The sequence below is a fragment of the Ciconia boyciana genome, chromosome 8 (genome assembly GCF_034638445.1).
Source record: "Ciconia boyciana chromosome 8, ASM3463844v1, whole genome shotgun sequence".
Lineage (NCBI taxonomy): Eukaryota > Metazoa > Chordata > Aves > Ciconiiformes > Ciconiidae > Ciconia > Ciconia boyciana.
This window is the reverse complement of record NC_132941.1, coordinates 42810235-42837870: the sequence shown is the minus strand read 5'-3', so window position 1 is coordinate 42837870 and position 27636 is coordinate 42810235. Positions and strand designations below refer to the sequence as shown.

The window sequence follows — 27636 nt, the reverse complement described above, 5'->3', positions numbered from 1 at the left end:
GTGCGTTTTTTCAATTCAGTATTTTTTTTGGATTTAAGCATTCCTGTATTTTACGAAATACAAATACAGTTTTGTTTTATTTTACACAACAAATTTGGAAATTTTCATGGTAAAAAAATGACTGTTACAAAAAGTTGGCAATTTAGTCTTAGGAAATTCTTACTTCTCTTGCTAGTGAGGCAGATTAGTAAAGGATTTTATTAAGAAAATAGTCGGTGTATTAGCAGTATTTCCAAATGGAAAATAGTGGTCGTTATGCGTAATGCATAAATACGTTGTGTGGACTAGTATAATCAAAGTATCATTCTGTTCTGAGTTGAGAACTTCTTAATTGTATTTTGTTTTTTGAATTAAGGTACGCTGACAATTTGAAACTGTAGCACTGGGCATTTACCAAACAGTTATGACAAAGAATTGGAGTTGAAAAATGCAGTGGGATGAAGAGGCAGGAACTAGTTTGCTAATGGCTACTTATTACAGACCTTTTCCTGTATTTGCATATATATCTCATGGTTACTCATTATTTTTCTGGGAGGGAGAGGGAGGAGCTCTTTAATTCCATTTGAGATTGCTGTTGCATGCATTTTGTGCCTGGCAGTCAAGGGAATATTTTCCTCATGCTTTTCTGGAGCAAAGTAAGGTGTGTTTGGGGATGCACAGCCTTGAATTTTTACCTGTGTAGTACATTCTACTGTTGATGTTGGAGTTTATTTTATGTTTATTATTCTATCTTGAATTGTTTATACATTGAAGTATCAGAAAATCTACCTAGAGATAGTGGAGAATGAACAAGTGTATGGAGCCAGAGCTGTAGGCTTTTTTGTAAGCTATTTTGTTGGTCTTTCTAGACTCTGAAATGCACATTACTGTTACTGGATTACTGGATTGCAATAATCTCTGCTTGCACCAACACTGGATTTTTTAACATAGTATCCTGATTTAGAATTGAAATACTGAGCAAATACTGATGTCTAACAAAATCTTGGAAAAAAAAAATAAATCTATATTTATTTCTTCCATTCATAGCTTTGTACCTTTTTTCTTTGAACTTTTCATTTTACAGAGGAGTTTAGCTTTCTCTTGTATATTCTTAGTGTTTATTTTTCAATAAACTTGAAGTAATACTCAATTCAAACATCTTCCACTTCCATAGAAATGGAGGGAGTTAAAAGTTGTAGGAAGCTGAGAAGTATCTAGTAACTTGGAGGATTGAACCATGGATGGTGACTAAGCTATCTATTCTGCCAGAAGGCTGGCTTTGACTGTTTCCTTCAACATTGCCTTCTTTGGTAATGAAATGCAGATATTGCTAGACTAGACTACTTTATTGAGTCAGAGGTTGTGTTTTATATTCAGGAAGGGATTGTGTAGGATTTATTTTGCTCCTTTTCAAAGCAGTGCCAATACCACCTGCTCCATGAATAATCCCAAAATTCTTGGTAGTGGCAGAAGTGATGCAGAAAGGTATCTTGAATAAGTGCTCATTTGCTTTAGGAACTGATTTGCAAAAAGCCAACTTGCTCTTTTCCCTTCAGACAACGCTGCCCTAGTTGTTTAACTTGATTAACTTAAGTTGTTTATCTCTTCTGAAAAGGTAATAGTACTGCTTTTGTTAATGAAATTCCTTTTGCCAACAGGGGAACTGTAGGGAGAGGAGGGAAAGAATCCTTTTTTTCTGATAAAACTACTCTATATGAAACTTTTTTGCAGGATAGCTGTAGGATTTTTTCTTTTCTTGCTTGCAACTGATATTCTGCTGGCAAATCCCAAAGAACAAAATTTTAAATGTATTTAGCTGTTTAGGAAGGAACGAGGCTTTTAAATAGCTCCAGAAATCAGGAATATCAAGACATTTTCAAGCAGTAAGACCTTGAGCAAGTTGCTTTGTTTTGTTTAAATTGAATATTTCTACTTTTGTCTTCCTGGTTAATAGCCTGAATTGGTGTCAAAGTCCAGACATTTCAGGATTGCTACACCTTTGTCGCTTGCCAAGTATCTGACACCAGACACAACTGTGGCATAAACAAAAGTGCAGTACCAACAAACCTAGTTAAGGATACCTTCTAATTTCCTATTTAAAATTTACTTGTCTCATTGCAATGAAAACTCTTTATCAGGCTAAAGCTGAGAGGGATTCCTTGCCGTGGCAGTTTGAGCTGTGAAGAAGGGAAATCTGTGCCTTAAGATCAGTTGTCCTGGAACACTTCGACTGCTACACTAGGATTTCACCAGATTTTTTTAAATAGGAAAAGGGGATGCTATTTAGCAAACATGAGTGCAGAGCCACACAGGATAGCAAGATTTACACTGCAGCGCAATCCAGTTATATTGCCTTCATAGGATAGGACAGATGGATCCTATTATTGCTTGGGTAGCAATTACAAAATCATGAGTGTAAAAGCTAAAATACCCTTGATTTTTGTCCCCTGATATGAAACTTTAGATTTAGAGGCTTCTATATAGTTTTGCTGAAACTGCAACTCTTCAGGCAGCTGAGACAACACAAAAGCCTGTGTTAGTAAAAAGGGAGGGGCAAAGACAGTTTTCCCAACACTCTCCTTTTCTCAACCATCCCACACCTATCATCTCATCAACACACTAAGCAACAACTGTTGCCTGTTGCCTTTTTAAAAATTCAGTTAGTTCTTTGTTTCAAATTATTTGTGGGTAGACAGGCCTGCAGGAGACCATTCATTCCAAACTAAAGTAGCTTCAGCCCATATATAACACAACAGAAAACTGCAACACCTACCTTCACAGCTAGTAAGGTTTTTATATACATTTGAATACTTAAGTAATTATTTACTTGTCTCTTGTCATATATTAAATGCACAGTTCTCGAGCTATAGAGAAGACGACTTTTAAAAGAATGTGCCCACCACCCACCCCTAGCTGCATATCCTACCCTTTTGAAGTTTTTTCAAAGAGGTCCTGACCTAAGCTCTGAGACCCAGTTTCTAGATTTGAGAACCAAGCTTCCAGGTGAAAATGATTCTGCTTTCAGTGTTCTTCTGTCAGGCTGTGGTTCAAGAGCCCTTAAAAAATATCCAGCAGTGTCGCATGACCTTTTGGAAAGTTGGTTACTGAATTGTATTATAGCACCTTATGAATAGCTGACAGACCAACATGCCAGAATAAAACTGGCTTAAATGCTAAAATATTTACAGTGATGTATCTTTGAGACTAAGCACGCAGAATGGACAACTCCACAAAAATGTGGCAGTTCTTTAGTGTTGTCAGGATATCACATGCTGTACCAGATAATCATCATTGATGCTCATAGGCTCCTCTTCATAAGAATTGGACATGGACAGTCCAATTCAGTTAATAGCGTGAGAGCCAGGCTTCTTTTCATCATCTGTATACTAATCATGGGATGTTGGATGCATTTCAAATTATTTCCATGACATGTGTGGTAAAAAGCTATTTTGGTTTTTTCCCAACTTTCTACTTAAGGTACTTGTTACTCTTTTCACTGTCTTTCCATCTGTATAAGATAGAAAACTTCTGGCCTCTAGTGGAGAGATGACACATGAACAATTAACAGAGTTTGCAGAGAAATGAGAACTGGATGGTTTTATCTCCTATAGTCAAAGAGATGTTGGATAATAGCAGCATAATAGTCAAAGAAGCAGCTTCTCTAATGCTCCTGGCAGGGAAGTTCTGAGTTTAAAACAACCACATGTGAATACATGTGTTTGTCTCTGAAGACATTAAACTCTGTATTTGAGAATTCCAGGAATTAGCTGGCAGTCTATTTTTTTTGCAAGTAGCAGCTGTTTGACTTTAAGCAGCAGAGCAAGTGAAAAATGCAGATGTGCAATCTTTTACGCAGAAGTAAGTAGTAAAATTCACTGGCCAATTTAAATTTTTGAAACATTTACTCTAATCTCATTGTTACAACTTTTCTATGTGCCCTGATGTACAGTAAGGAAAAAAATGGAACTAACTCCAAGATGTGTGCTTATTAGAGCTCTGACTTCAGAAATTAAAACACTAGTAAAGAAAGGAATAGAAAAATCACTAAAATTGCATGCATATTTTCTGCATTTTGAGTGAAATGAAAATGTCTGTCTTAATTGAAAGAAGTGGTTATGACCTGCTAGTTTGAAAATGGGTTTTGAGCTGCTTATATGGATGTGTTTCTGTAAGTAGACTGTGCTTTATAGAACTTCTGTCTGCTTTGGCTGTGTTGACTATTTGTGCTTTGATTTTTTGAGAATCATTTTGGTGGTTTCCCTTTTGTAAAGGACACTGAAGCCATGAAAAGAGCTTTAGCCTTAATAGATTCAAAGATGAACCAGGCAAAAGGTTGGCTGAGAGATCCAAACGCACCTCCAGGTAATATTAAAAAAAACCAGCACAAAGTATTTTGATTTGTAAAGGTCTGAATAATTCTGTTGTGTAAGACAAAATTGCCTTTAAGCATTAATAACTCATATGTAGTGGATCATTCAGAAGGAGCCTGTATTTATTCCTTTCTTTAGATACTGGAGATTCAATGAGTTGTGTCTAATGACCTGGAAAGCTTTGCTTGTTTTCAGTTGTCTGAATAATATACTCTGTATGATATATGTGTTTTTTCTTTGCATTCCACTAGTAAAAACAAAAACCTGTAGATTGCATCGAACAGTATTTAACAGCAATGGTTGCTAATACTTAAAATTCCTCCTTCTGTATTTTCAAATTTGTATAACTTAAGATTTGCCTAACAGTAATCTTTAAACGTTTTTCCTTCAGTCTTGACATAAAATTTTTAACATGAAAATCTGTCATAAATACTGTAAATACAGTCACCTTTACTTATACAAAGGTTTTGCCTTTGTATGTATCTTTAAAACAAAACCAGATAGAGGCCTGTTCCATTTAGGCTTTGAAAGACCTTATCTGAAAGACTTCCTCTGAAATTGAAGCCAAAATAATACAGCTGTAAAAGCTGGAAGTGAATTGTTGTCGTCTGTGGACCTGCTGCTTATACTACTTCTGACCGCATTCCCCTTGCCACAATCAATTTCAGAAACCTCAAAGTTATTTTCAAAGCCTTCTGTCATTGACACTGACAATTAATGAAGTAAACTATTAAAAATTCAGTAGCTAAAGACAATTGCAAAGATAATTGTAGAACTTACTGCAAATCATATTTTACTGGGTGTGCTACTTTGAACTAACCTCATAATATGTTTGTCATCTGAGTGTTCCTTATGCTAGGACTTCTTTGAGCCAATTTCCATTATTATAATTTCATGGAGGAGCCAGTACTTTATGGGTACTGGCACCTCCACTATCCATAATGCAGGAGGATGGGATCAGGATGGGTTGCAAGTAAAAGGAATGTTGTTCTTGTATCTTCTTTAGCCCAAATCAAGTCAGATTTGCAACTGGCTGAAGTTAAGGGTACATGAATCTTGCCATGTTGCTCTTTCCCTTCTGAGCCTGAATTATAGATTCTATAAAAGAAGTATTTATAGAAATCAAGCTATGATAACAGAATGATTAAATGACTTGAAATACATGGCACATGATGCTCATTAAGGCTATGCTATATTGTTTCAGAAATACTGTCCCATTATAATGACCACATTTGGTATATACCTCATAGTTTTTGATAAATGCATTTTCATGGCTGAACCTAATGCAGTTAATGTGGTGGGACATGATGAGACTCGCAGTTTATTCATACATGTCAAGGAATGTCTTGTTTGTTTTACTAACTGACTCTGCATCTTAGGGGATGCTGGTGAGCAAGCAATAAGGCAGATCCTTGACGAAGCTGGAAAAGCAGGAGAACTGTGTGCAGGCAAAGAACGCAGAGAGATTCTGGGAACGTGCAAAACGCTGGGCCAGATGACTGATCAACTAGCTGACCTCAGAGCTAGGTAAATCTGTTAATTTTAATGGACAATTTTCCAGTACTATTAAAACAGTTTTTCTGAACTTGCAGTTGTGTCACTTCCTAACCTGTAGGAGAGCAGGCCAGTAGCTGTATTTTGCCTTTTTTACTTCAATCTCTTCTGGTAAGAATAATATGTTTTAATATGTGAAATCGGAATTATATAACATGATAAGCAAAATTGCTCAAGTAGATAATTTGGTTTGTTTAATGTCAAACACATAACCTTCCTCCAAATTAGGCAGAAACGAAATTTTAAACTCTACTGGTAAGTCTGTTCTCCAAAGAGGATATACCTCAATGACTGTAAGATACACGAATACTCTAGTTTTTAGGTGTTTATTGGGATGTTAGACCACAAGCAGTAGTTGCTGAAGTTGTTTGTCAGTCACTGATAAATTCCGCTGAACTTCACGTGCATTTCTTGCATAGAGTTTTATTTAACCAGAGCCCTTTATCAGTTTTTTGCTGCCTCATTAGAAATTGGTTATTCTTTCACAATGGTGTTTTGAATTTAAGGGGTTTTTTTTTTAGGTAGCAGATGAGTCTCTTTAAATTTACTATATTTTTTTGATGTTAGGTACTATGGCCTTTTGTTCTTTTGCCAGAAAGTAGGAAGTATGATATTCCTTTGTGAAGGCATAAAGACGACGAGCTAAGAAATAACTATTCCATGTAGTCTGAACACTATAACCCAGTTTCCTTTCAGTATAAGGAATTTTTCAGCTGCTTATCAGTGTAGTAAACCATAAGCTAGAGCGCTCTAACATTGGTTTCTTTATTTCGTTGTAACGCTTCTCCCCACCCACAAAAATACCCCACTTGGAAACCCCAGAAAGCTATTCATTGAGATCCATTAGGGATACAGGTAATGATTTTCTGGTATAGTATTTTCTTCTAAAGGTTAACGCATGTTTCAAATTGTCAGAAAAAGCAATACAAGATAGGAGGTTTTTATTTGTAAAAAAACAAAACAAAACAAAAAAACCTTTTAGGTAAAATAAGTGCCTCTTCTGACTTAAGGCTCTAATATAGTGCAGGAAGTGAGCAAACCCAAATAATTTGGAGAACTGTGTTTTGAGTTACCTTAAGAACAGGTTCCCTGCCATCACTTTAAATCCATAGACTGTCAGGCTCTGAAGTGTTGCGATGATATGTACACAAGCTTGGAATAACTTGTGTACAAGCTCTGTAACGTATTTGCGAGAAGAGTTGTTAGTTTGCTATATAAAGGCTAAAAAGGCTGAAATTCAGAAATATTGGTTATATTGTTATTAAGGAGAGGAGTATATTAGCTATAATAGTGGTAGTGGATGAGAAGCTGGTTTTAGTTTATCTTCACTTGGATTTCCAGCTGCTTGACCTTAGAGAATGTAAGAGCTTCTTTGTACCAGTTTTTCCACAGAGTGTTAGAAATTAGGCTAAACTCTTACTCTTTGTGCAAAGCAGTGGCTGGTATCAGCTTTGTATTGTTTGAAACTTTTGGAGGTGGAGGAAGAGGCAGGACTAAGACTTACTAACAAATGAGTTAATTTATATGCTGGTTTAATATGTAAATAACTTCAACTCAGCCTGTCAGAAATAAGATATAGAGAAACATATCTTGAGACTCTGGCCTGACTGTGTAAATCCACCTTAGCATCACAGTAGCATGCTTGTCATCCTTCCACTTACTATGGTCATTTTAGAGTTAGTTTGATAAAGTTAACATGCTCAAAAATCTTTCCAGTCAGTAGTCAGGTTATATTGGAATGGAGTATGAGATTTCTTATGCAAAACTAATGTTCTCAGGCATATATATTTGAAGTAATCTTTCTATCCAACTTTTAACTCCTAAGCATTTGAACAAATGGTGGTAGTGCTGCAAATTGTTTTCTACAGTCCTGTAAATTTTTATTTCTAGCATCCCTTTCACCATTTTAAGAAGTCTTGCCAATAGCCCTTAACCTTTAGTCTACTTTGTCAACATGATTGAGGCAACTAAGACATCTTACTTGCACTTACAGACTTGCTGTCCTCACTTAGGTATGGCAAGACATAACTCCTGCAGGTTCTGACTGACTTGCAGCAATTTATAAGTGAGGAGATAACGGGCCTTGCCCTGGGTACTTTAATGGAACTGTATTCTCAAATAGCCTTACTTTGTGAGACTTAAAAAATGTTCATTCTTCTGAGGATGCTAAATGTCAAGTTCTGGAAAGGGGAAAATATGCTGTTAGTTTTAAACTCATCTTGTTGTGGTGTTTCTCCTCAAGTTATTTTTGTTTTCCCAGGAAAAAAAAACAAACCTGATTAAATACTGTATCTCTTGCAATAATTGCTGCAAATGTTCATGAACAGTTTTTGTTGCCACCTCTTTAGAAAAGAGCTTTGTTCAATCCTGAGCTGATTCTGTGATGCTCTCTTTGTCTTGGGCAGAGGACAGGGTGCTACACCCATGGCTATGCAGAAAGCGCAGCAGGTGTCACAAGGTTTGGATTTGCTCACTGCGAAAGTGGAGAATGCAGCCCGCAAACTGGAGGCCATGACAAACTCTAAGCAGGCAATTGCTAAAAAGATTGATGCTGCTCAGGTACCACTAATGATTTAATAAATCAAAACATGATTACATTACTGCTGTTAGAGCTGTTATACTGAAATATTTTAGTTCTTTCCAAACACAACACAGTTACTTGTTAGGAATAACATGTAGGGGATACTTGCCTTGACACAGAAAAATCTTAAATTCAGTAATTTACAGGGTGCTCTGAGTTTTGCTACAGCTTGTGACATTTTTTTCATTATTTTTTTAGCATTGCTAAAAATTTCAAGGTTGTGAAATTAAAATGAGGAAACACGCTAAATTTGGACATAAACTGATCTTATTAAAGAAAAGAGTAGAGAGGAGTTTCAGACTGCACAGATTTACCTGTGGGTAAAACCAGAGCCCTTTCCTTGGGCTCTGCTTTGGGAGTGGAGTTCAGGATTTAGAACTTCATATTCATGACAAAAGCAAAACAATGTTAATGAAACTTTTTCTTTTAGTCGGTCCTTTATTTTTGTAATTGCTAAAATCTCCCTCAATAGTCAGCCTATTACCCGGTGATGATGATGGTCATCAGATAATGAACCTTCTATATACGCCTTACCTAAATGTGTGTATGTGTATATAATAATAGATATATAAATATACATTAATATTTTATATATATATATATCTCTCTCAATGAAATGATAATGAAACTTTTTAGGAAGAGCTTTGTAAAGAATGCCACACTGTGCACAAGAGCATCTATTTTCATTTTTCTTCTGAAAGCCAGATTATGACTCTCTAAAGCCACTAGTTAAAATTTTACTTCTGAAAATACTGTTGGCAAATGGTGAGGGGAGAGAGAGAATATAAAATCTTTGGGTAGACTTCATCTAGTTTGACATCTTCAAAACAGAAAAACTGTCAGACAATAGAACAACTTCATGGTATCTAATAAACAGAAATTGCTTTTGAAAAGTATTTGCTGTTAAAGTTTTGAAAGCTGTATTAGTTTTTATTTTTGTTTAAAAGTCTCTATATAGAAATAATATCACTGTTTATCTTCACTTGTACACAACTTCTTTCTATTAGAATTGGCTTGCGGATCCTAATGGGGGCAGTGAAGGAGAAGAACATATTCGGGGGATTATGGCTGAAGCAAGGAAAGTTGCAGAATTATGTGAGGAGCCTAAAGAAAGAGATGATATCCTTCGTTCCTTGGGGGAAATCTCTGCTTTGACAGCTAAGCTGTCAGATCTGCGGCGACAGTACGTATTAGTTTTATCACCATTAATTTACTTGAATTACTTTCATTTGCAGTTCAAAGTGCTGAGCAAAATCAGAATATTGGTAATTAATTGGGGAATGTATTTTCCTCCAAGAACTGGGAATGGACATCTTATACTTCTGAGTTTCTATCTTGCATTTAGTAAAAATTGAATGTGAAAAATTGTTCTATTCCTGGGGGGGTGGGGGGAGAGCTAACTTTTTAACATCCTTTAAAAAATTTAATTTATAAAATATGTATCCTTTTTAATGCTTCAATCTAATGATTTCTATCCCAAAGCCCAACTTGCACTATCTTCCTCGAAAAAAAAGAGTAACTAGAGTTGTATTATCTAGAAAATATTTTCTTTCTATTGCCTATGGAATTTTGACAGGCAAACCAAAGCCAAAAGTGAGCTCCTTTGTACTGTCAAAGCACTTCAAAGGAATGAGATAATGTGAAATTTAAGTTTGTTTATACAGACAAGTGTCATCACTGTTTTTTGCTAAGCAGTTTACTAAATGGCAACGTGGAATATCTAGCACTTCAATCGGTATCAGTGTTCTAAGCTGTAACTGCAAACTGTATAAAAGCTAAGACTTTCAGAAAACCCTGTTACCTTGGGTTCAGTGCTCAGCTGCAAATGATATTTCTATATCAATTTTGGAAAGAGGATGTTTGAGAATGGAAGTGGAGAAAGTTATTGTATAAATTGTGATTTTCATCTATGGCTAGTTGCAATATGGAGATAAATATTTTTCTTTCTTCATTAATTAGACACTTTAATCAAGTTTTTCTTGAGGTTTAGCTGCTGCAGGTCTTAATGTGCTACCTCTTTTCAAGTTTCTATTGAGTATATTTCAAGTTTATATTGCTTTGGGTCTGTTGCTGCTTGCTTTTCTGCTTGTAATCTCTGTGGCATTATTGCAGTTGCTCATAAGACAGCCATGAGTATGGGAAATCAAAGTAATACATCAGTATTATCAATGACAGTACCATGCCTTCCCCCACTTCAGTGCTGTGTTGAACATATGTAAGATCTAGGTGCCACAGCAGAGAAGTGTGAGATGGGGATTTATGGATGACAGATCTGCATTATTTGCTCTGAGACTCAAGTGTCAAATATAACCTTATTTAAAGAGGTGAAGTACCTTTCATTGTGTCTTCCTGCCGAATTTGGGACTAGCTCTAAATGATCTTTATATGACTGTGCATTTTTTTAATCCTTAGTGGGAAAGGTGACTCTCCTGAGGCCCGTGCATTGGCGAAGCAAATAGCTACATCACTTCAGAATTTACAGTCCAAAACAAACAGGGCTGTAGCAAATACTAGGCCAGTTAAAGCAGCTGTCCATTTGGAGGGCAAGATTGAGCAAGCTCAAAGGTGGATAGACAATCCTACAGTTGCTGATCGGGGAGTAGGTAAGTGTTTCCGTGTGCTCTCTCCCCCCCAGTATTATGGTTAAACTTGTTAGTAATTTTATATGACTGAAACTACTGCTTCTGGGATGCTGAGGATGCGTGGAATCTCTTCACTGATGTGGAGACCTGCAGTTTGTGGCTGGAGGTTTATAGCCAAGTCCTGGCTGCGACATTATTGAGTCGAGCTGGCCCATGATTCTCTTTGTCTTCTGGAAAGACCAACTTCGGCGAAGAATAGGAGAATGTGTACTGTAGAACAGACAAACTTTAGACTGCTCCTTGCTCTTGTTATCATGCAGATATAGTATCTCAATTTTGAATTTATATTTACTCCAGCAAATTTAGTAATTAAGTCCTTCAGAGAGGAGAAAAACATTAATAAACCTAACCTAAAAATATCAATTATTGTATGGTCTCTGGGTTATCTGAGGAGAATGCTACTTAATCAAAGAGAAAGATGATCTGAGAATCCAAGCATGCTATCAGTAGGGATGTAATTATGGTTCAGGAGCTGCTCTACTGAGAGCTTATTGTAAACCATTTCTGAAATTTCTTGTTTAGCTGCTTCTGATGCTATTGCAAGTAGGTGGATGAAGCTTGAAAACTGGATTCAGTAGTTTTTTCCATAGCAGTTAAGTCTGAGCAGTGCAGTTACGTCTGAGCGATGCAACTGATAATGACGAGTGGAAACATGCCTTACAAGAAGTAGTATAACTGCAGACCTTTAATACCTATTTCTCACACCTTGTCCTGTCTGTCAAGATAACTTCTGTTGTGTGAATAACAATGACAGATCCTTGAATTAAAGATTTAGTGATGTTGATAACTTGGATAGTTGTGAAGTGCAAATTTATATGCAATATTTTAAACAGAATAGTGGAGTTCCATGTTTTGACACTTTCTGATGAGCAAATTGCACACCGAATGAGATGACCAAGAAGGCGGTAGCTAGGACTCATGAGATGTTTTGGCAGTGGCTGAAAACCTTCCTAATTTTTCTGTTTCTCTTGAACATAGTAACCTGTGAGGTGATTGGCTCAAAGAAGCACAAAACCTAAACTTAATTTTTTTTATTTTTATTTCAAAAGAAACAAAGGTAACTTAAATCCCGCTTGAAGTCTGTAAGTGCCTAGTTAATCATGAGGCTTGCATACATACTGAAAGCTTGCTGAAAGAACTGAAGTTTCTCAACATTGGATACATACTACAGAATTTAATCAATTGCTGTAGTAATACATATGACAAAAATGTGTGTAGAGATGCAAAATGTTGCATGTCCCATAGCTTCAGTGTTTCTAGTTTAATGAAGAAAAATTCCAGTTGTAACATGATGTCATTGTTCAATTTTTTCATTTAAATGTCTTCACTTGCATTGGCCCTTAGCAGGGTGCTTGTAGGAAAGTTGTATTAAGAATATAAATCAGATGTGTGCTCTCTTCAGTCTGGACAGCACTTCTGGTAGAATTTGGCCTGGCATTTTCGGTGCTATGATAATGTGAGAATACTTCGGTGTTCTCTGCAGTAGTAATGACCATGTCACAAATAACTTGGTGTGTTTGCAGTTATCCCAGGGTAGTGCTTCAACACAAACTGAATTTTGAAGTAACAAGGCAGAATTTTATTTTTGTATTTTATTTTTGTATTTTATTTTATAGTGACCCACTTCAGTGGTGTTAGCTGCCACAAATATTTACATGCATTCATATTATGAATTATCCAAGCGAAGTGATGGCTAAAGTAACTGCAATTGGCAGATACAAACTAGGCAAGAGGTATTCAAATACTAAACTGGTGTGTGAAGTGTACTTGCTTGGCTGCACTTGACTTATGCAAAACAACAATTAAAAAATATCTTGGGACAGTCCAACAGCACCGAACACTGATAAGCTTTCTAAAATGATGGTGGCAGTGCTGAGTGATTCTTGGATAGTCAGGTCCTGTGACAACTTCCTTCTAAGTAGTTTTGAGCTTGCTCATGAACTTGGATGACTTGTGCATTAGCATTGGCTTAAAATGATTCTTCAGTAGGTCTTTAAAGGACTTAATATACGATTCTGTGATTCTGTGACTTCTTTTAAAAGAAGAATACTATTGTATTGAGGAGCATATTCTTGTGAAAGAACAGGAAGCTTCTGTAAGTGAATGAAGGAAATCACCCACGTTAAAGTTTGGGTTTTTTTTTTTTACAGAAAAACTTTTGACATACTGTGGAGGCCATACAAGGATTCTGCCCCTCCCCCCGCCCCCCCCCCCCATCCTGGACACTTGACACTTCTTACCCATGATTTCTGGAATCCTGGGAGAGAGTATTCTGCTTTTAATTTGTGTTTTTTACTTTGGCTTTTCTCCCCCTCTTCCTGCTCATCTTCTAATGACTTGTAATCATGTGAAGATGAATTGCAGTACTTGGAATTTGCAAGTGCTTTCCATTGGAGTCAACAGATTAGTTATGTAGGAATACCTGACAGCTGTAATGGTTAACTTCTGTCAGGCCACCCTGGTTAAAAAGGATGCATCTCTAGCCAGAGTTGTTGTAATAAGCAAAAAGAAACTAGTGAGAGTTGAATTCCTTTATGGGTTTGAACTGTAATCGCTTAATGATAAACTGCAGAAGATCCTTTCCACTGCCTAGAAAGGTGTTCTTAAAAACCCAAGAATTCTGAAATGTCACTTACTTCATAGTGCATCTGATTTATGCTTTCAATTTTTTGATCTGCTGTATGTTAATATAACATGACTTCTTCTACTGTAGGCCAGGCAGCAATTCGGGGTCTGGTTGCAGAAGGTCGTCGTTTAGCCAATGTCATGATGGGACCTTATCGTCAAGACCTGCTTGCCAAATGTGACCGTGTAGACCAGCTGGCTGCTCAGCTAGCTGACCTTGCAGCAAGAGGGGAGGGAGAATCTCCTCAGGCCAGGGCAATTGCTGCTCAGCTTCAGGACTCACTGAAGGTAAAAATCTGCTCTTGTGCAGTGAAATGCATGATATGCTGAAGTATTTGCATTCCTCTGATAAAGTGCTTGTGTGGGGGAGGCATCAATAAAAACAAAAAAAGTGCAGCGAAAAAACCCCTGTGGGTTTAGCTGAGATGCTTAAAGCAGACATTCTACAAAGTCCTTGATATCATGCCGTAGGGATTAATTCCAAATGAACAATTTAGAAGTAAAAACAAAGTCTCATTTTAAAAGAAAATAGTATGCTAGCATTGCAAATTTGAGGGGCAAGGTCTCAAATCATGCTGCTCATGGCTTCTGATGCTGCTTCAAGGAGTGGTATGTAAGCTTCTGGTATTCCAAATTATGTAAAAAGTGATTCATTGACCATGCTTTTAAGATCATTTTATCTTAGCGGCTGCCACTGTAATGGGCTTCCCCCCACGAAGAGGTTTTATGGATTTGAATCCCTACAAATTTAATATTGCTGTATCGTGTGCTAATAATTTGCCTTTTTTTTTAAGGATCTTAAAACACGGATGCAAGAGGCAATGACTCAAGAGGTTTCTGATGTTTTTAGTGACACCACAACTCCTATTAAATTGTTAGCAGTAGCAGCCACTGCTCCTTCTGATGCTCCCAATAGAGATGAGGCAAGTATACCCAGGTGGTCTTTCCCATGTGAAGCTTCAGTTATTGTTTAATTTTACCTGACTTGGTATTTTGAAAAATGAATCAGTATTTTTTTCTTAAGCTTGTGATACACGCTTATTAATTCTGACAGCATAATGATTGTCATGCAAATTTCTCTGGACTCTTGGAGATTGAAAATTGTGCTGTATATGCCTGGAAACTGTATTGTCCCTGACTTCAGTAAATGGCAAAGATTTCTCCCTGTGATGTTGGTACCATGTTGCCTTCAGCGTGCTAAAAATCCTTGTGCAAAAATGTCAAAAATCAATGCCAAATCAATTGTCGATGTCAAAAATCATCAGTGCAAAAATCACTGACATGCTAGTTAGTGGATTGTATATATCAACATTATATAAGCTGATTAAAGTAGTAAAATTCATGACAAGATTGATCAACAGATGTAACCTGTTCTCTTGCTGTATAATGTTTCCTGTACTTCAAAGCTACTGGCTGCATGTGAAGTATCTAAAAGTCTGTGGCTGGCTGCTGTGTTTGACTAGTTGATTTGAACATGATCAAAATGATTCCCAAGGGCTCAGGGAATGTAGCTTTATGATAGGATAGCTTTTTGTCAAAGTATTCTGTGCCTTGAATAACTAAGGACTGCAGAAGCATGGATTTTTTTTTTTTTTTCCAATGTGAAGCTTCAATTTTTAGGGTAAAACCCCATATTTATCTTCCAAATATAGTTACTTTTGGATTATGGGCTTGAGGATTAATGTCTATGAGCTAAAATAGTTTTAAGACAGTATTTGCTATAGCAGTAGTCATCAAGAATTAGTGTACTTACTACCACGCTTTATAGCTTTGAGGTATTATCCTTTGTTGCCCAGAGGAGTTAGTAAAGAAGAAAGTCCAGTAATGTAAAGATTAAAAAAAATGAAATGGCTTCAAAGCTTTTGTGTCCTTTTGCATCTTCTCAGGAGATGCATTAAGTGTGAATGTTATGAAGGTGTCTCTGGTATTTGACGCTTTGAAGAAATGATGTATTCTTTAGGGAAGTTAGGCTTTTTTAATGTGTTTTTGTCTTCTGACAACTAGGTGTTTGATGAAAGAGCAGCAAACTTCGAAAACCATGCTGCTAGACTGGGAGCTACAGCAGAAAAAGCAGCTGCAGTTGGAACTGCGAATAAAACTACTGTGGAGGGCATTCAAGCAACAGTGAAATCAGCAAGGGAACTTACCCCACAGGTTTGCTTCCTTAGTCTCGAAGGGCTATTAAAAGGGCTGGGGATGACTTCTGTGGAATTTTCTTTATGCCTCTGCTATCAGAGAAGGATGTTAATACCAGAAAGAAACGTAGTGCTGACACTTAAAAGGGGAATGGCAAATATTTGTGTATATGATATCAAGTAGAACAAACTGATTAAATGACATGTCTTACTCTTCAACTTTTGGCCAGAAGCATTAGTGACTTACCTTTGAAACAAAGTTACTTTGAGGCTTAGCAAGTGGAAAAATACTCTTTAATGAACGTACTTTAGTGCTTTCAAGAAGTGTTTTTAAATAATAAAAACTTTTTGATATATAAGCATTTAGTCGAAGTTCCAGAAAAAAGTATTTGTGTCAACAAATTCCAGAAGCATTGTAAATCTTCAAGCAGATAGATGTTGAAGTAGTATTCCAAATGAGGAGCTACACATCCAGTCCTGAAAAACAAATGTATTTCAGGAATATGTGTGATGTTGTTATATACCGATACTTCTATAATTAAAAATGTTTTCCATTGGCAGGTAGTATCAGCTGCTCGTATCCTGCTGAGAAATCCTGGAAATCAAGCTGCTTATGAACATTTTGAGACCATGAAAAACCAATGGATTGATAATGTAGAAAAAATGACAGGTAAAGTAGGAGGGTTTTTTTTTAAGATTATACTTGTAGCTAACTAGCTGGTATAGATTTTTTTTTTTTCCCCCATTCAGTTTGGATTGATGAAACATGCATAAGAGTAATGACTTATTAAAAATAAATTAAGAGAAGTGGGAATGTGCTCTCTGACTCCAGAAATAGGTATATGTTACAGGATAAACAAAACACCTTGCTTCACAGGTGTTAATTTTGAGCTACAGTGAAGCAAATTTGGCTATGCTCTTTTGTGGGAAGAACAGAATACTGTTAGTTTTTATTGCGATTGCTATACTAGCAATGTATCACTGAGGCAACTTGAGGTTTTTTTCTATATAATCTTGGCATGTTGAATAAGGACAAGTAATTAAGTGGTGGCAAGAAAACATGTTTAAAATGATATAACAGCTTGATGAAAGCAGTGAACCAAACAAAGCTACTGATTACTGAATTGTGCTGAGACACTTAAATGTTTCAGTCTTTCCAAAGTGCAGATCCTTTGCACTGATCTGCTGATCTCCTGACTGTATACTACCTCCTTCTCCATCCCCATAATTAAATTGTGGGTATTTTAAATCTTACTGCTTTGTCACTATATATCATCCTTAAGTAAAAGCACAGCCAGAGGGATATTTCCTTTTGAATGAATGGGAGAGGTACAAAAAGTACTGAATATGCTTAAAGAAATTTGGTGGGAGGAAGAAAGCTCTGCTGCCTATACTGTGTGAGCCAGTTCTTGACTCAAGCAACGTTCCATGGCAGATGAGTAAGAGCTTGGGATGCCATTAGTGGGAGCAAGCCTGACCATGGTTACTGTGATAGAGGTACCACATAATCAGAAGTAAAACTGCAGTAATACATTTGGTCTGGTTTCCATGCCCCCTTCTGGCCCTCCCCACCCCCCAGTTTGGAAATACTTTTCTGGTTGTGAACAGTCTCTGGAATACCAAATATCCCTTTCCACAGATGAAACTAGAATATTAATGTGTGTAACTTTTATTCTAGGGTTGGTGGATGAAGCCATTGATACTAAATCTCTGTTGGATGCATCAGAAGAGGCTATTAAGAAAGATCTTGATAAATGTAAAGTTGCGATGGCCAATATTCAACCTCAGATGCTGGTAGCTGGTGCCACTAGCATTGCTAGACGAGCAAACCGCATCCTCCTGGTAGCAAAACGGGAGGTTGAAAATTCAGAAGACCCTAAATTCCGTGAGGCTGTTAAAGCAGCCTCTGATGAGCTAAGCAAAACTATATCGCCAATGGTAATGGATGCTAAAGCTGTAGCAGGAAACATTTCTGATCCTGGTAAGGATTTAGTCAGCTGGTTTCAAATGTTTTTTTTTTTTTTACTGGCTGAAGATGATGTGAAGTAGTGCCTGTTTGGTCTTATATAGCTGTGTGTCCCCTTTTATGCAAATTTTGTGTACACTTAAATCCCAGAATAATGAAATCAAGGTCACACCACTAACTGCTGAATCCTGCTCTTTTAAAATGGAATCAAAGACCTTTGGCATATTCAAGGGAAAATGATTCAACATTCTAGTTTATTACGTGATTTCATAATCTTTATTAGAAGAAGTATTTGTCACTAGTTATCAGTAGTACTACTTTTATGTAAGAAAGTATTATCTAATTTCTTTTTTTATTCTAAAAGTTGTTCTGGGAATTACTTTGCCTATTGATAGTGACTATTGCTCAGCCCAGACTTTATTTTATGCATGTTGCATATGACACTAACATCTCAAACATGTAAATCCACTGTAAACATTTTGGTAGTTTTTAAACAATTTTTTTTTTTTTTACATATATATGTTTACTTGACACAGTATGTTACAGAAGTAATTTTTTTTGGAGTAGTGTTGCAGTTCTAAATATTAGAATTCTGTTAAACTGATAATGGAATTTTTGTTCAGGTTTGCAGAAGAGTTTTTTGGATTCTGGATACAGAATTCTGGGAGCTGTGGCCAAAGTCAGAGAAGCCTTCCAGCCTCAGGAACCCGATTTTCCCCCTCCTCCTCCTGACCTTGAGCAGCTTCATGTAAGTGCAGCATAGTTTGTAATACAATACACAGTTGCCACTGACAACGTCTGGATTGCATACTGAAATTACTTGAGTATATTTTTATACCTTAGAAATAGAATGCATTGTCTGGCCAGCCATGCGTACAAGTAGCCTTAACTCTAAAAAATACCAATCCAGCTTTAAAAAGAAGAGATTAAAACATGATACTTTTTTTAACACAGAGCACTTGAAAAACTGGAAAAAGGCATGAGCTCATGCAATCATGTCTTGCCATGACACCATCCTTTACTCCATTTTGTACTATTTCATTGCACTGAATAAGGTTTTTTCCTTTCTTAGCTGACTGATGAGCTTGCTCCTCCAAAACCACCACTTCCAGAAGGTGAGGTTCCCCCCCCCAGACCACCACCACCTGAAGAAAAGGATGAAGAGTTCCCAGAGCAGAAAGCAGGAGAAGCTATTAATCAGCCCATGATGATGGCTGCTAGGCAGTTGCATGATGAAGCCCGGAAATGGTCTAGCAAGGTAAGAAGTTGTTATATGTGTCTTGTGCTAAAAGGAATATATATAATATATATTTTTTATTTTGTTTTGTTTTGTTTTATTTTCGATCAGTGTGTTTGGTCCAAAGTCAGTTGCCTCAATGACAGAGAATAGTCTTTTATAGACCAAATAGTAAAAACACTGCCATAGGAGGAATTAGAAACCCTTTCAAGTTCGAAGTGAACTAGGGTCGATTGTTCTAATACTCAGAATCGCTAGAATGCTTTATTAACATACCTCTGTGAACACAAATGTGCCTTGTATGCTAAGCTGTTTGTGATCCTTGATGCCAGTATTGCCTAGAGAGCCACTAATACTTATGCCTTTCTAGGCTGACAAGCTGATTGCTATATTTAAGAGACTTTGAAAAGTCTGTATGGATGTTGCAGATGCCAGCTGCAGGAATCATGAGCTGGTTTGTCTTAATTCTGGAAGGAGCTGCAAGTTACTTGGCAGTTAATCTGGTGCGTCTATGATCGGAAAAGTGACCATATATAGATGGCCTGGTCTCATTCTTTTTTGTACCGAGTCACACTTGCTATCAAGGCCAAAATCCTTCATTTCCTTACCATTTCAGTGCTATGACAAAGCAGTGTGAACTTGTCAGTCTTATAAATGCTAATATAACTTTCTTGCTTTCCCCCCTTTTTTCCCCCCAAAGAGCTACATTTTTCTTCCGGCAGCAACTGAGTAAACTGAGATTTAGGCTTCTGCAGGTATAAATTAAAGATCAGAATTTGACTTTTAAAATCTCCACTTTTTTTCTCCATCAAATTAGATGGCGAATGAGAAGATAAACTTGAATAGCTTACAAAATCAACTTCAGTGCTTTGTGCTTAAGGAACATCTGTTTTCAAAGTACAGATAAAATACAAAATAAGTCCTGCAAATCTGTTTGAGTGTCTCTTCCATATAATGAAAAGCTGTATTTTCCCCCATACTTCTGGATATACCAAATACAGATTTGTATTACTAAACTACAGGAATAGTGCTGGAATGTAGTAGTAATCTCAGATGGTACTTTTGAGGCCAAAAGCCTTAATTTCAGCTTCCTAAAAGTGTTTTGATGTTTGAATCCCAAAATGGGTAACTTAACAATACACAGTAGGTAATAAAATGCTTTTACTATATACATACTAAATTACCTATATATACTATATACTTTCTAAATTAAATAGTGCAATTGTTAAAATATTTATCAAAGCCAAGCAGCAGACCTTAAAACTCCTTGCTGTTTATTAAAGAGCTCTAAGCTTAGTGTGTTTACATTATAAAACACTATTTTCATTGCTGTTTCTCTGAGAGCAACAAACCAGTAAGTTAGCCTAAGATTTGTCCTTCTAATTGTTTTTTAGAAGTCCCATTTTAGCAATAAGAGTACAGTTATTCTGACAGTATGTTTTTGGGGAAAAAGTTTTAAAATAATTTTTGTAGTCTCTGAAGTCACTTATTGGGTGGAAGAAGGATTGATGGATAGTGCTACTGAGGAATATGGGTTAGACCTGGAAAGACAGAAATACAAGGTCTTGCTCATACTAAATCACAATAGACTGTGTCTCAACTGTCTTCGGCTTTTTTGCCCAATTACATTAGTCTATGGGTACTTTACCATGTGTTATGCTTATGGGGGGGACAAGTACTTAGTCTTTAAAAATTTTTGATAACATTCTTCAGTCTTGTAAGATTTAAAATCAATATTTTTTTTCTTCTTTACAAAAATGCCTCTTCACTGAGTGGATTCTGGGCTTTTATGTACTCCATTTTTCTCATGGAACACAAACCGAACACAGTCTATTGCTTTAGCTTTCCCTGCCTTTCCCCCCCATTTGGATAAATCAGAGAATGAGGGATATTTGGGAACTTTTCATTAGATTAAGACTTAAATAGAAGTTGTCTTTGAAGATTATTTGATTTGGCAGTATATAAAAGTTACAACTTCCTTCCAAAACTTCTGTGTGTTTTTGTTGGTGTAGATGTGGTTTTTTTTTTCTATAAAAGGCTGTATCTTAAGCAAAACACAGTTGAAAATGCATAGTTTTTGGTAAGGGTAGCTTGACTTTTATCACACTTGGCTTTAGTCAAAGAAATATAGTTAGTAAACTTGTAGAATGTTTTTGTATTAAAATGCCGTTGTATTATAAATGCCCGTATTGTTATACCACTTACCTCTTCCTTGTGATCTACCCTAACACAATATATTTGATTGAATCCTTTTGTTTTTTTTGAAGGTAATGGATACAACATATTGTGGCAAAAGAGTATCATATGCTTCATAATCCTCTTATTCTACTAATTCTGTTTCAGTCTTTTTTAAGAACTGTAATATTCACAGCATTCACAACATTCAGTATCACCTTCTCTTTTCAATCTTTTCATAACCCGGTTTTGTTCTTTTTCATGTTATCTGCGGTAGTTCAATACTCACTTCTACAGTGTCCCCCACGCCAGTTTCTTTTTTTTTCCTCTACAGCAAGCAGTGTCAGTGGTTTTTCTGTGATCCTGCTGCTATCTCTTCTTATCACATATATGTGAACAGGCTTCCATACAAAGCTTTCTATCTGCACAAATACCAGAGTCATCGGCTGCTGTACCTGCTTCTATGCAGTCAAAATGGCTTTCATTGAAACAGAAAATCCATTCATTTCACCATTGTCTGGCCAGAAAATTGTTGTTCTGCAAGTCAGCCTCTGTCTGTAGAAGCTGTAAGCTCAGATGAAAAATGTTGCTGCATCTTTGAATTGTAACTTTTTAATATTTTTGGTAACTTGCCTTCACAGGTGAAATGTTTCTTTCCTTCTGCTAATCTTGTATTCCTTCCCTTCCTCCCTCTGACCTGATCCTAGAGCTGTCTTGTCAGATCCTGAGAGACCAAGAGGATGTTTTGGTCACTAAAACAGCTCAGTTCATGCTCTTCTACCAAGTTCTGCTTCTCGTACTAACTGTCCCCTGTTTCTCCACCCTTGCTGCCACCTGCAAAGCCTGATGTGACTGTGATTAATGAAGCGGCTGAGGCTGGTGTAGATATAGATGAGGAGGATGATGCAGATGTTGAATTCACTCTCCCCTCTGACATTGAAGATGATTACGAGCCTGAGCTGCTGTTAATGCCAACCAATCAGCCTGTTAACCAGCCCATTCTGGCTGCTGCTCAGTCTCTACATCGGGAAGCAACCAAGTGGTCTAGTAAGGTACTCTGAGTCTCCCCGGGGACTGATCCGTGTGCATCCAGCCATTTGGAACGCTGACACATTTGCATCACTCTTGATCCCTGCTGGGCCCCGCCATTCTGAATGAATAAGCGTGTCTGCACTTCATTTTAAGGACTGAGAGTGGCTTCACAAGTTTGCTAGATCTGTTTGTCAGTGCTGGATTGAAGCTTGATTTGGGTCACTTATTAATATTTAAAGGCTTCCTCTCCCTTTGCATCTGCCTGTTCTTCTTTGTTATGGCAGTTTCCAAATTGTAGTAGGGGTTGTATTCCCTCCCCCCCACCCCGTTCTTTTTTCCATTCGTTTGGGCTACCTGGGAAGCCATGGTTAATGGTTTCTTAATGACTTCCAGAAACAGCAGAGTATACAGCATTCAAGAAGTCATTTAACATGTCTATTGTGCTTTGCCTCCATTGATGCCATCAATTAGAATACCTTCCAACAAGGAATGGCTTTGTATGGCAGTGTGTATGGAGGAGGACTGACTGCCTGCTGGCTTGCACTTGGCTGTATTGCAAATGCTGGTCTTGAGAGAATTCTTTTATGAAGAAGCTGCACTGAATGTTGTTAGTTGCTGAATTGAGATTGTGTTTATATGAAACCAGTGGAAATGTAACATGAGATTCAGACATTCACAAGTAGCCTGTCTCTTCTGTCTAAGCACAAATGTTTGCAAGACTGGTCACTTTTTATAGCATGCTGCAAAAATAAGGTTGGTGTCCCAAAACAAACAAAGGTTAGGGGGGGTGTGTATGTATATGTATGTGTGCGTGTATATTTACATAGATATACTAAACTATTTTAATTAAAAGGGCTTTAAAAATGTTCTTGTCCTTTTCAGATTCTGATGCTTGGATAACTTGTTAGAGGGCTTCGTAAATGTCACTGGTCCTAATTTCTTGATCCTCCTACGTGAAAACATGGAAAAGCTTTGTGTTATGTCATTTGCATCCTAACTGGTTATACTAGGAAACTGTTTAGCTATTAGGTCACGGTAACAAATAGTTCAGCTTTTTGTCTCACCTGTATCTGTAAAATATCTGGGATATGCTCTTGAATTTGCTAGTAGTGAGTCATGGAAGTATGTGCACAGGATAGAGGTTACACTTGCTGAGTTGGGTTCTCGCTGTGTACTCTTTGCTCAGAACTTCATTGGTCATTAATTGTGGAATTATACCAAGGAAAGAGTGTGCTAATACTTAAACTCACTCTGCTAGTATTTCATCCACACAATAGGAAAGTTTCATGGCACCAAATAGTTAACTGCTGTCTAACAACATTCTATGAAGGTGAATCTAAATATACTAACGGACTACTAACAATTGATCATCTAGGTCTGCTTTTTCTTGTGCTAGGTTTATCTCTGGAACAGTGTATAAGAAATGGTTTTGCTTTGGTCTTACTTAATTCACATGTTTCAAAAAAATTCTCAGAAGTATTTCTGTGACTGTAATTTTGATGCACTTAATACAAGAAACCTGGATTTTAATGTAAGAAATATCAGTAGATTATCTTTTGAACTATCAAGTTGTTCTCTCCTGGAAGCTTTATTTTAAAGGGAGAGATTTTGTCAGAAAGGAAGATTTATTTTCAAGGAATAACTTTGGGGAAAAAAAAAAAGTAATAGTTGCATCTCACTTCCACACTACCAGTTACAAAAGTTTTGTATGTCACAGATTCTCTTCATTTATCCCTTAGCATTATAGCAACATAGCTGATGCTTTTACAACTTCATTTTCAGATGCCACTGAAAATTTTATGCTCAACTGTTATGACTACACTATTTAACTTAATTAGTGCTATTTGGTTTAACAAGCTATTTAGCACACTTAATTTTAAAAAAGCCTTTTTTGGGAAATCTGGAATTTCAAATGCTAATAACATGCTTTATCTTAAAACCTAGCCAGCAGAGCAGTAACTCTTGTTCCATGGACAAACTAACACTTTTCTTTACCACTTCTTTTCCAGTTTTGAAGCAAACTTTTTTCCTGAGTGTTAGGAAGAAAAATGTCAAACATGTAATTAGTACAGATCTTCCCTGTTCCTTGAAGAAACGTCTTCTGTGTTCACAAATGGTTCTTCCATCCTTAACTTCTTGAAAGGGTTGCTACCAAAATGTAGACTGCTGTTCAGTCATGACTTCTGTGAAGCTTCTGTCCTGGCGTGAACACTAACTCATGTTGTTCTCTTCAGGGTAATGACATCATTGCTGCTGCTAAACGAATGGCGTTGCTAATGGCAGAGATGTCCCGCCTGGTGAGAGGAGGTAGTGGAAACAAGCGTGCCCTTATTCAGTGTGCAAAGGATATTGCTAAGGCATCAGATGAAGTCACTCGATTGGCCAAAGAGGTGGCAAAGCAGTGCACTGACAAGCGCATTAGAACAAACCTCTTGCAGGTAATGAGTTAACTTGTAAATGCCTCAAGTACTTTTTTTTCCTCTGTTAGTGTGAGTGAGCACAGGAGTTGTGGCAGTAAATCATGTGTATCTTTCCTTGGCTTGTAAAGTTTTGTCAAGTTCTATGTCTGTTTTTACATCCCATGGTCATATATTCCGTAAAGTCAGGATTTGTTTACGGGTGAGTGGAAGATGCTAGTGTCCAAAGAGGTTTTGAAAAATACCGTGCTAGGAACACTGGTCTGTCCTAAGCCTGCATTGCTTTGTATTTCATCTAGTCATTCTTTTGTATCAAAGAATAGTAGCGGAAATATAACACTCTGTAGTTTTTCAGTCTCGGCCAAATATACATCATCTCATTCCTAACCAAGCAGACCCTTGAGGAATATCTGGAGGAAAGGAAAAATGTTGGCTCTATCCCAAAAATTCCCAAAGCAAGTAAAATAAGATTCAAGTATCCTACCAATATTTGTCAGAAAGTCTTGAAGGCTATAGAAGATCCCTTCTATGCTTATTCCTTATCTAATAGCAAAACAAAATCAAAGAGTTTATCTGAAAAAATAATAGATAATGTATTGGTTCAGTTTATAATGTGAAGTGTTTTTTTATCCGCATTCCTTAGGTCTGTGAGCGAATCCCAACGATCAGTACACAACTCAAAATTCTTTCCACTGTCAAAGCTACCATGCTGGGCAGAACTAATATCAGTGATGAAGAATCGGAACAGGTAAGAGGTGTAAAAATTGATGGTAGTGTGGAATTGTTGATCAGTTTTATGGGGAAAAATATACAACATTGTAAAATCAGACATGCTCTGGGAACTCAATGTTTGGAAGCTTACCTCAGCCGTTCAGTGAAGATAATTTTCATATAGCATCTTGGTTTCTGGCTCAAAAGCTACAGTTTAATAGAGGAACATGAATCTTTCCCAAGCCAAATAGCTACTCTGGTTCAAATTTTTATATGAACAACGTCTTAATCTCCTTGACTTAACGGTAAAAAGCAAGCTAACAAAAGAACTTCCTTCTCCAAACACAGCAGGTCTGACATTGGAGGAGTAGTAGCACCCTCTGGTGCACTGTCGTGAAAATATTTATTCTCCAACAACAGCTGGAGTACTTGTCTTGCAGTTCTGTTAACTTCCAAATGCACGTTTTCAGTTGAAATCCTGCAGTTTGGGCTTCTGAGACACCAAATGCTACTTTGAGACACTAAGCTTGTATTCAGATTTTGCACAAATATACAGTGAGAAATGGGAAAGTCTTGTTGTGAGTCAGGATAACACTTGCTAGTTTCCAGACACTAGTTGTTTCATTTACTTTTTCATAGTAAGTCAGCAATTGACTGACTTAATGCTTACACTGGAAGTCCTCATGCATAATGGGTTTCCATGCTACTGTCCTGAACATGGTATTTGCCAGTACCATTGGAAACTTTTCATTTTCTTGACAGGCAACTGAGATGTTGGTTCATAATGCCCAGAATCTCATGCAGTCTGTGAAGGAAACTGTGAGAGAAGCTGAAGCAGCATCCATCAAGATAAGAACAGATGCTGGATTCACTCTTCGCTGGGTCAGAAAGACCCCATGGTATCAATAAACACTTGCCACATCAGTATTGTTTTCTGTAACATAAAATGCCTTTTTTTTGAAACAGAAGAGATATATTGGCAGCAAAAGGTGCTGTATACATGAGCTTAAGATTAGCTTATGCTAATGCCCCATTCTAAGAGTATGAATTAAAAGAGAATGCATTTCAAATGTCTTCAGAATGCATTTGATAGCGAACACCTGAAAATTGCTTCCGACAGTAGAGAGTTCTTATCCTTTTTTTTTTTTGCTTTTGAAGATTCTCTTCATGAATTCTGTACTCCCAGAAGCACATTTCTTTTATGCACTGTATATTCCAGTAGTTTCCATGTGATGATATAAAACATGGACCTCACTTTAAGCTTGCGTTGAGAGTCTAGGACACTATTGGTTACTTAGCAGTTTTTTAGGGACAATCATGGATGTAGAAGCATTCAACTTTTCAATACGATTTTATCTGGCTGTTCTTAAACCATGCAGAAATGATGGAAGGTGTGGGGTTCTTAATTTGTGGGGTGGGGTGGTGCAGAACAGTTGTAAATTGGCGATTAAAATTCCATGTCCAAGATATTTTTTTTGCTTTTGATTTTTGCCTGGCAACAGTACTTTAACAAAAACTGGAGCTGTCCTTGTCACCCTCCTGCCACCCTGTAGGCAGGCATTCCAGAACTCTTGTACTGTACTGAAATGCTTTGGAGTGTATGTTAGTGGCACACTGTTGACAGCTTTGAGCCTTACAGCTGGAGACCTTAAATCATGGAACTCTGGAAAAAAGAGCTGAAAATTCATGGAGCTGAAAAATCCTGGTTCTCTTAAGCTAGCTGCATGTCCAGGACCAGAAAGTGCCACATGTTGGCTCTTTCCTTTTGAAAACCAAATGAGCACATGCAATTATTATTTTTTTTCCTCTTCTCTTCATCTAACGTTACTCCAGCCACTCAAGGTGGAAACTAAAAGATAAAGATATTCAATTAAAAAAGACCTTTTGCCTCACTGCCCTTGTTTCCAACAATGCATAAGCTTTTTGAAACCCAAGCACTGCAGGGACATGAAACCCTTTTTAGGTAGTCTGATGGCTACCAGCAAATGGTGGTTCCTACTGCTAAACGTACTAGGATATTTGTTACTGGTTTTGACATATGGAATTTGGAGGCTCAAAATCTTTTTTCAAGTTCTAGTAACAGTGAATTGAACAAAGTGTTACTGTATCTTTAAAACAAAACAAAACAAAACCCAACCCAAACCACAACAATAAAAACCTACAAAATCCCCCTATTCTATTACTAAAATAAACTTGGGATGCTTTTATCCTT

At 37.0% G+C, this 27636-nt stretch overlaps 1 protein-coding gene across 2 annotated transcripts in view; it reads left to right on the top strand.

Moving 5' to 3' along the window:
• VCL (vinculin) overlaps positions 1-27636 on the top strand; it is a 63092-nt gene extending 35456 nt beyond the window's left edge. The window contains exons 7-22 of one of the 2 annotated variants that reach the window (XM_072869322.1): positions 4251-4341; positions 5729-5876; positions 8309-8462; positions 9492-9667; positions 10897-11087; positions 13840-14039; positions 14546-14674; positions 15756-15905; positions 16448-16556; positions 17565-17867; positions 18476-18600; positions 18925-19110; positions 22107-22316; positions 24531-24734; positions 25357-25461; positions 26187-27636. In XM_072869322.1, the coding sequence (XP_072725423.1) occupies positions 4251-4341; positions 5729-5876; positions 8309-8462; positions 9492-9667; positions 10897-11087; positions 13840-14039; positions 14546-14674; positions 15756-15905; positions 16448-16556; positions 17565-17867; positions 18476-18600; positions 18925-19110; positions 22107-22316; positions 24531-24734; positions 25357-25461; positions 26187-26333 (2628 nt within the window). In that variant the 3' untranslated portion in view covers positions 26334-27636. The remainder of the gene's footprint in view (positions 1-4250; positions 4342-5728; positions 5877-8308; positions 8463-9491; positions 9668-10896; positions 11088-13839; positions 14040-14545; positions 14675-15755; positions 15906-16447; positions 16557-17564; positions 17868-18475; positions 18601-18924; positions 19111-22106; positions 22317-24530; positions 24735-25356; positions 25462-26186) is intronic. The other variant, XM_072869321.1, reaches the window with a different exon arrangement.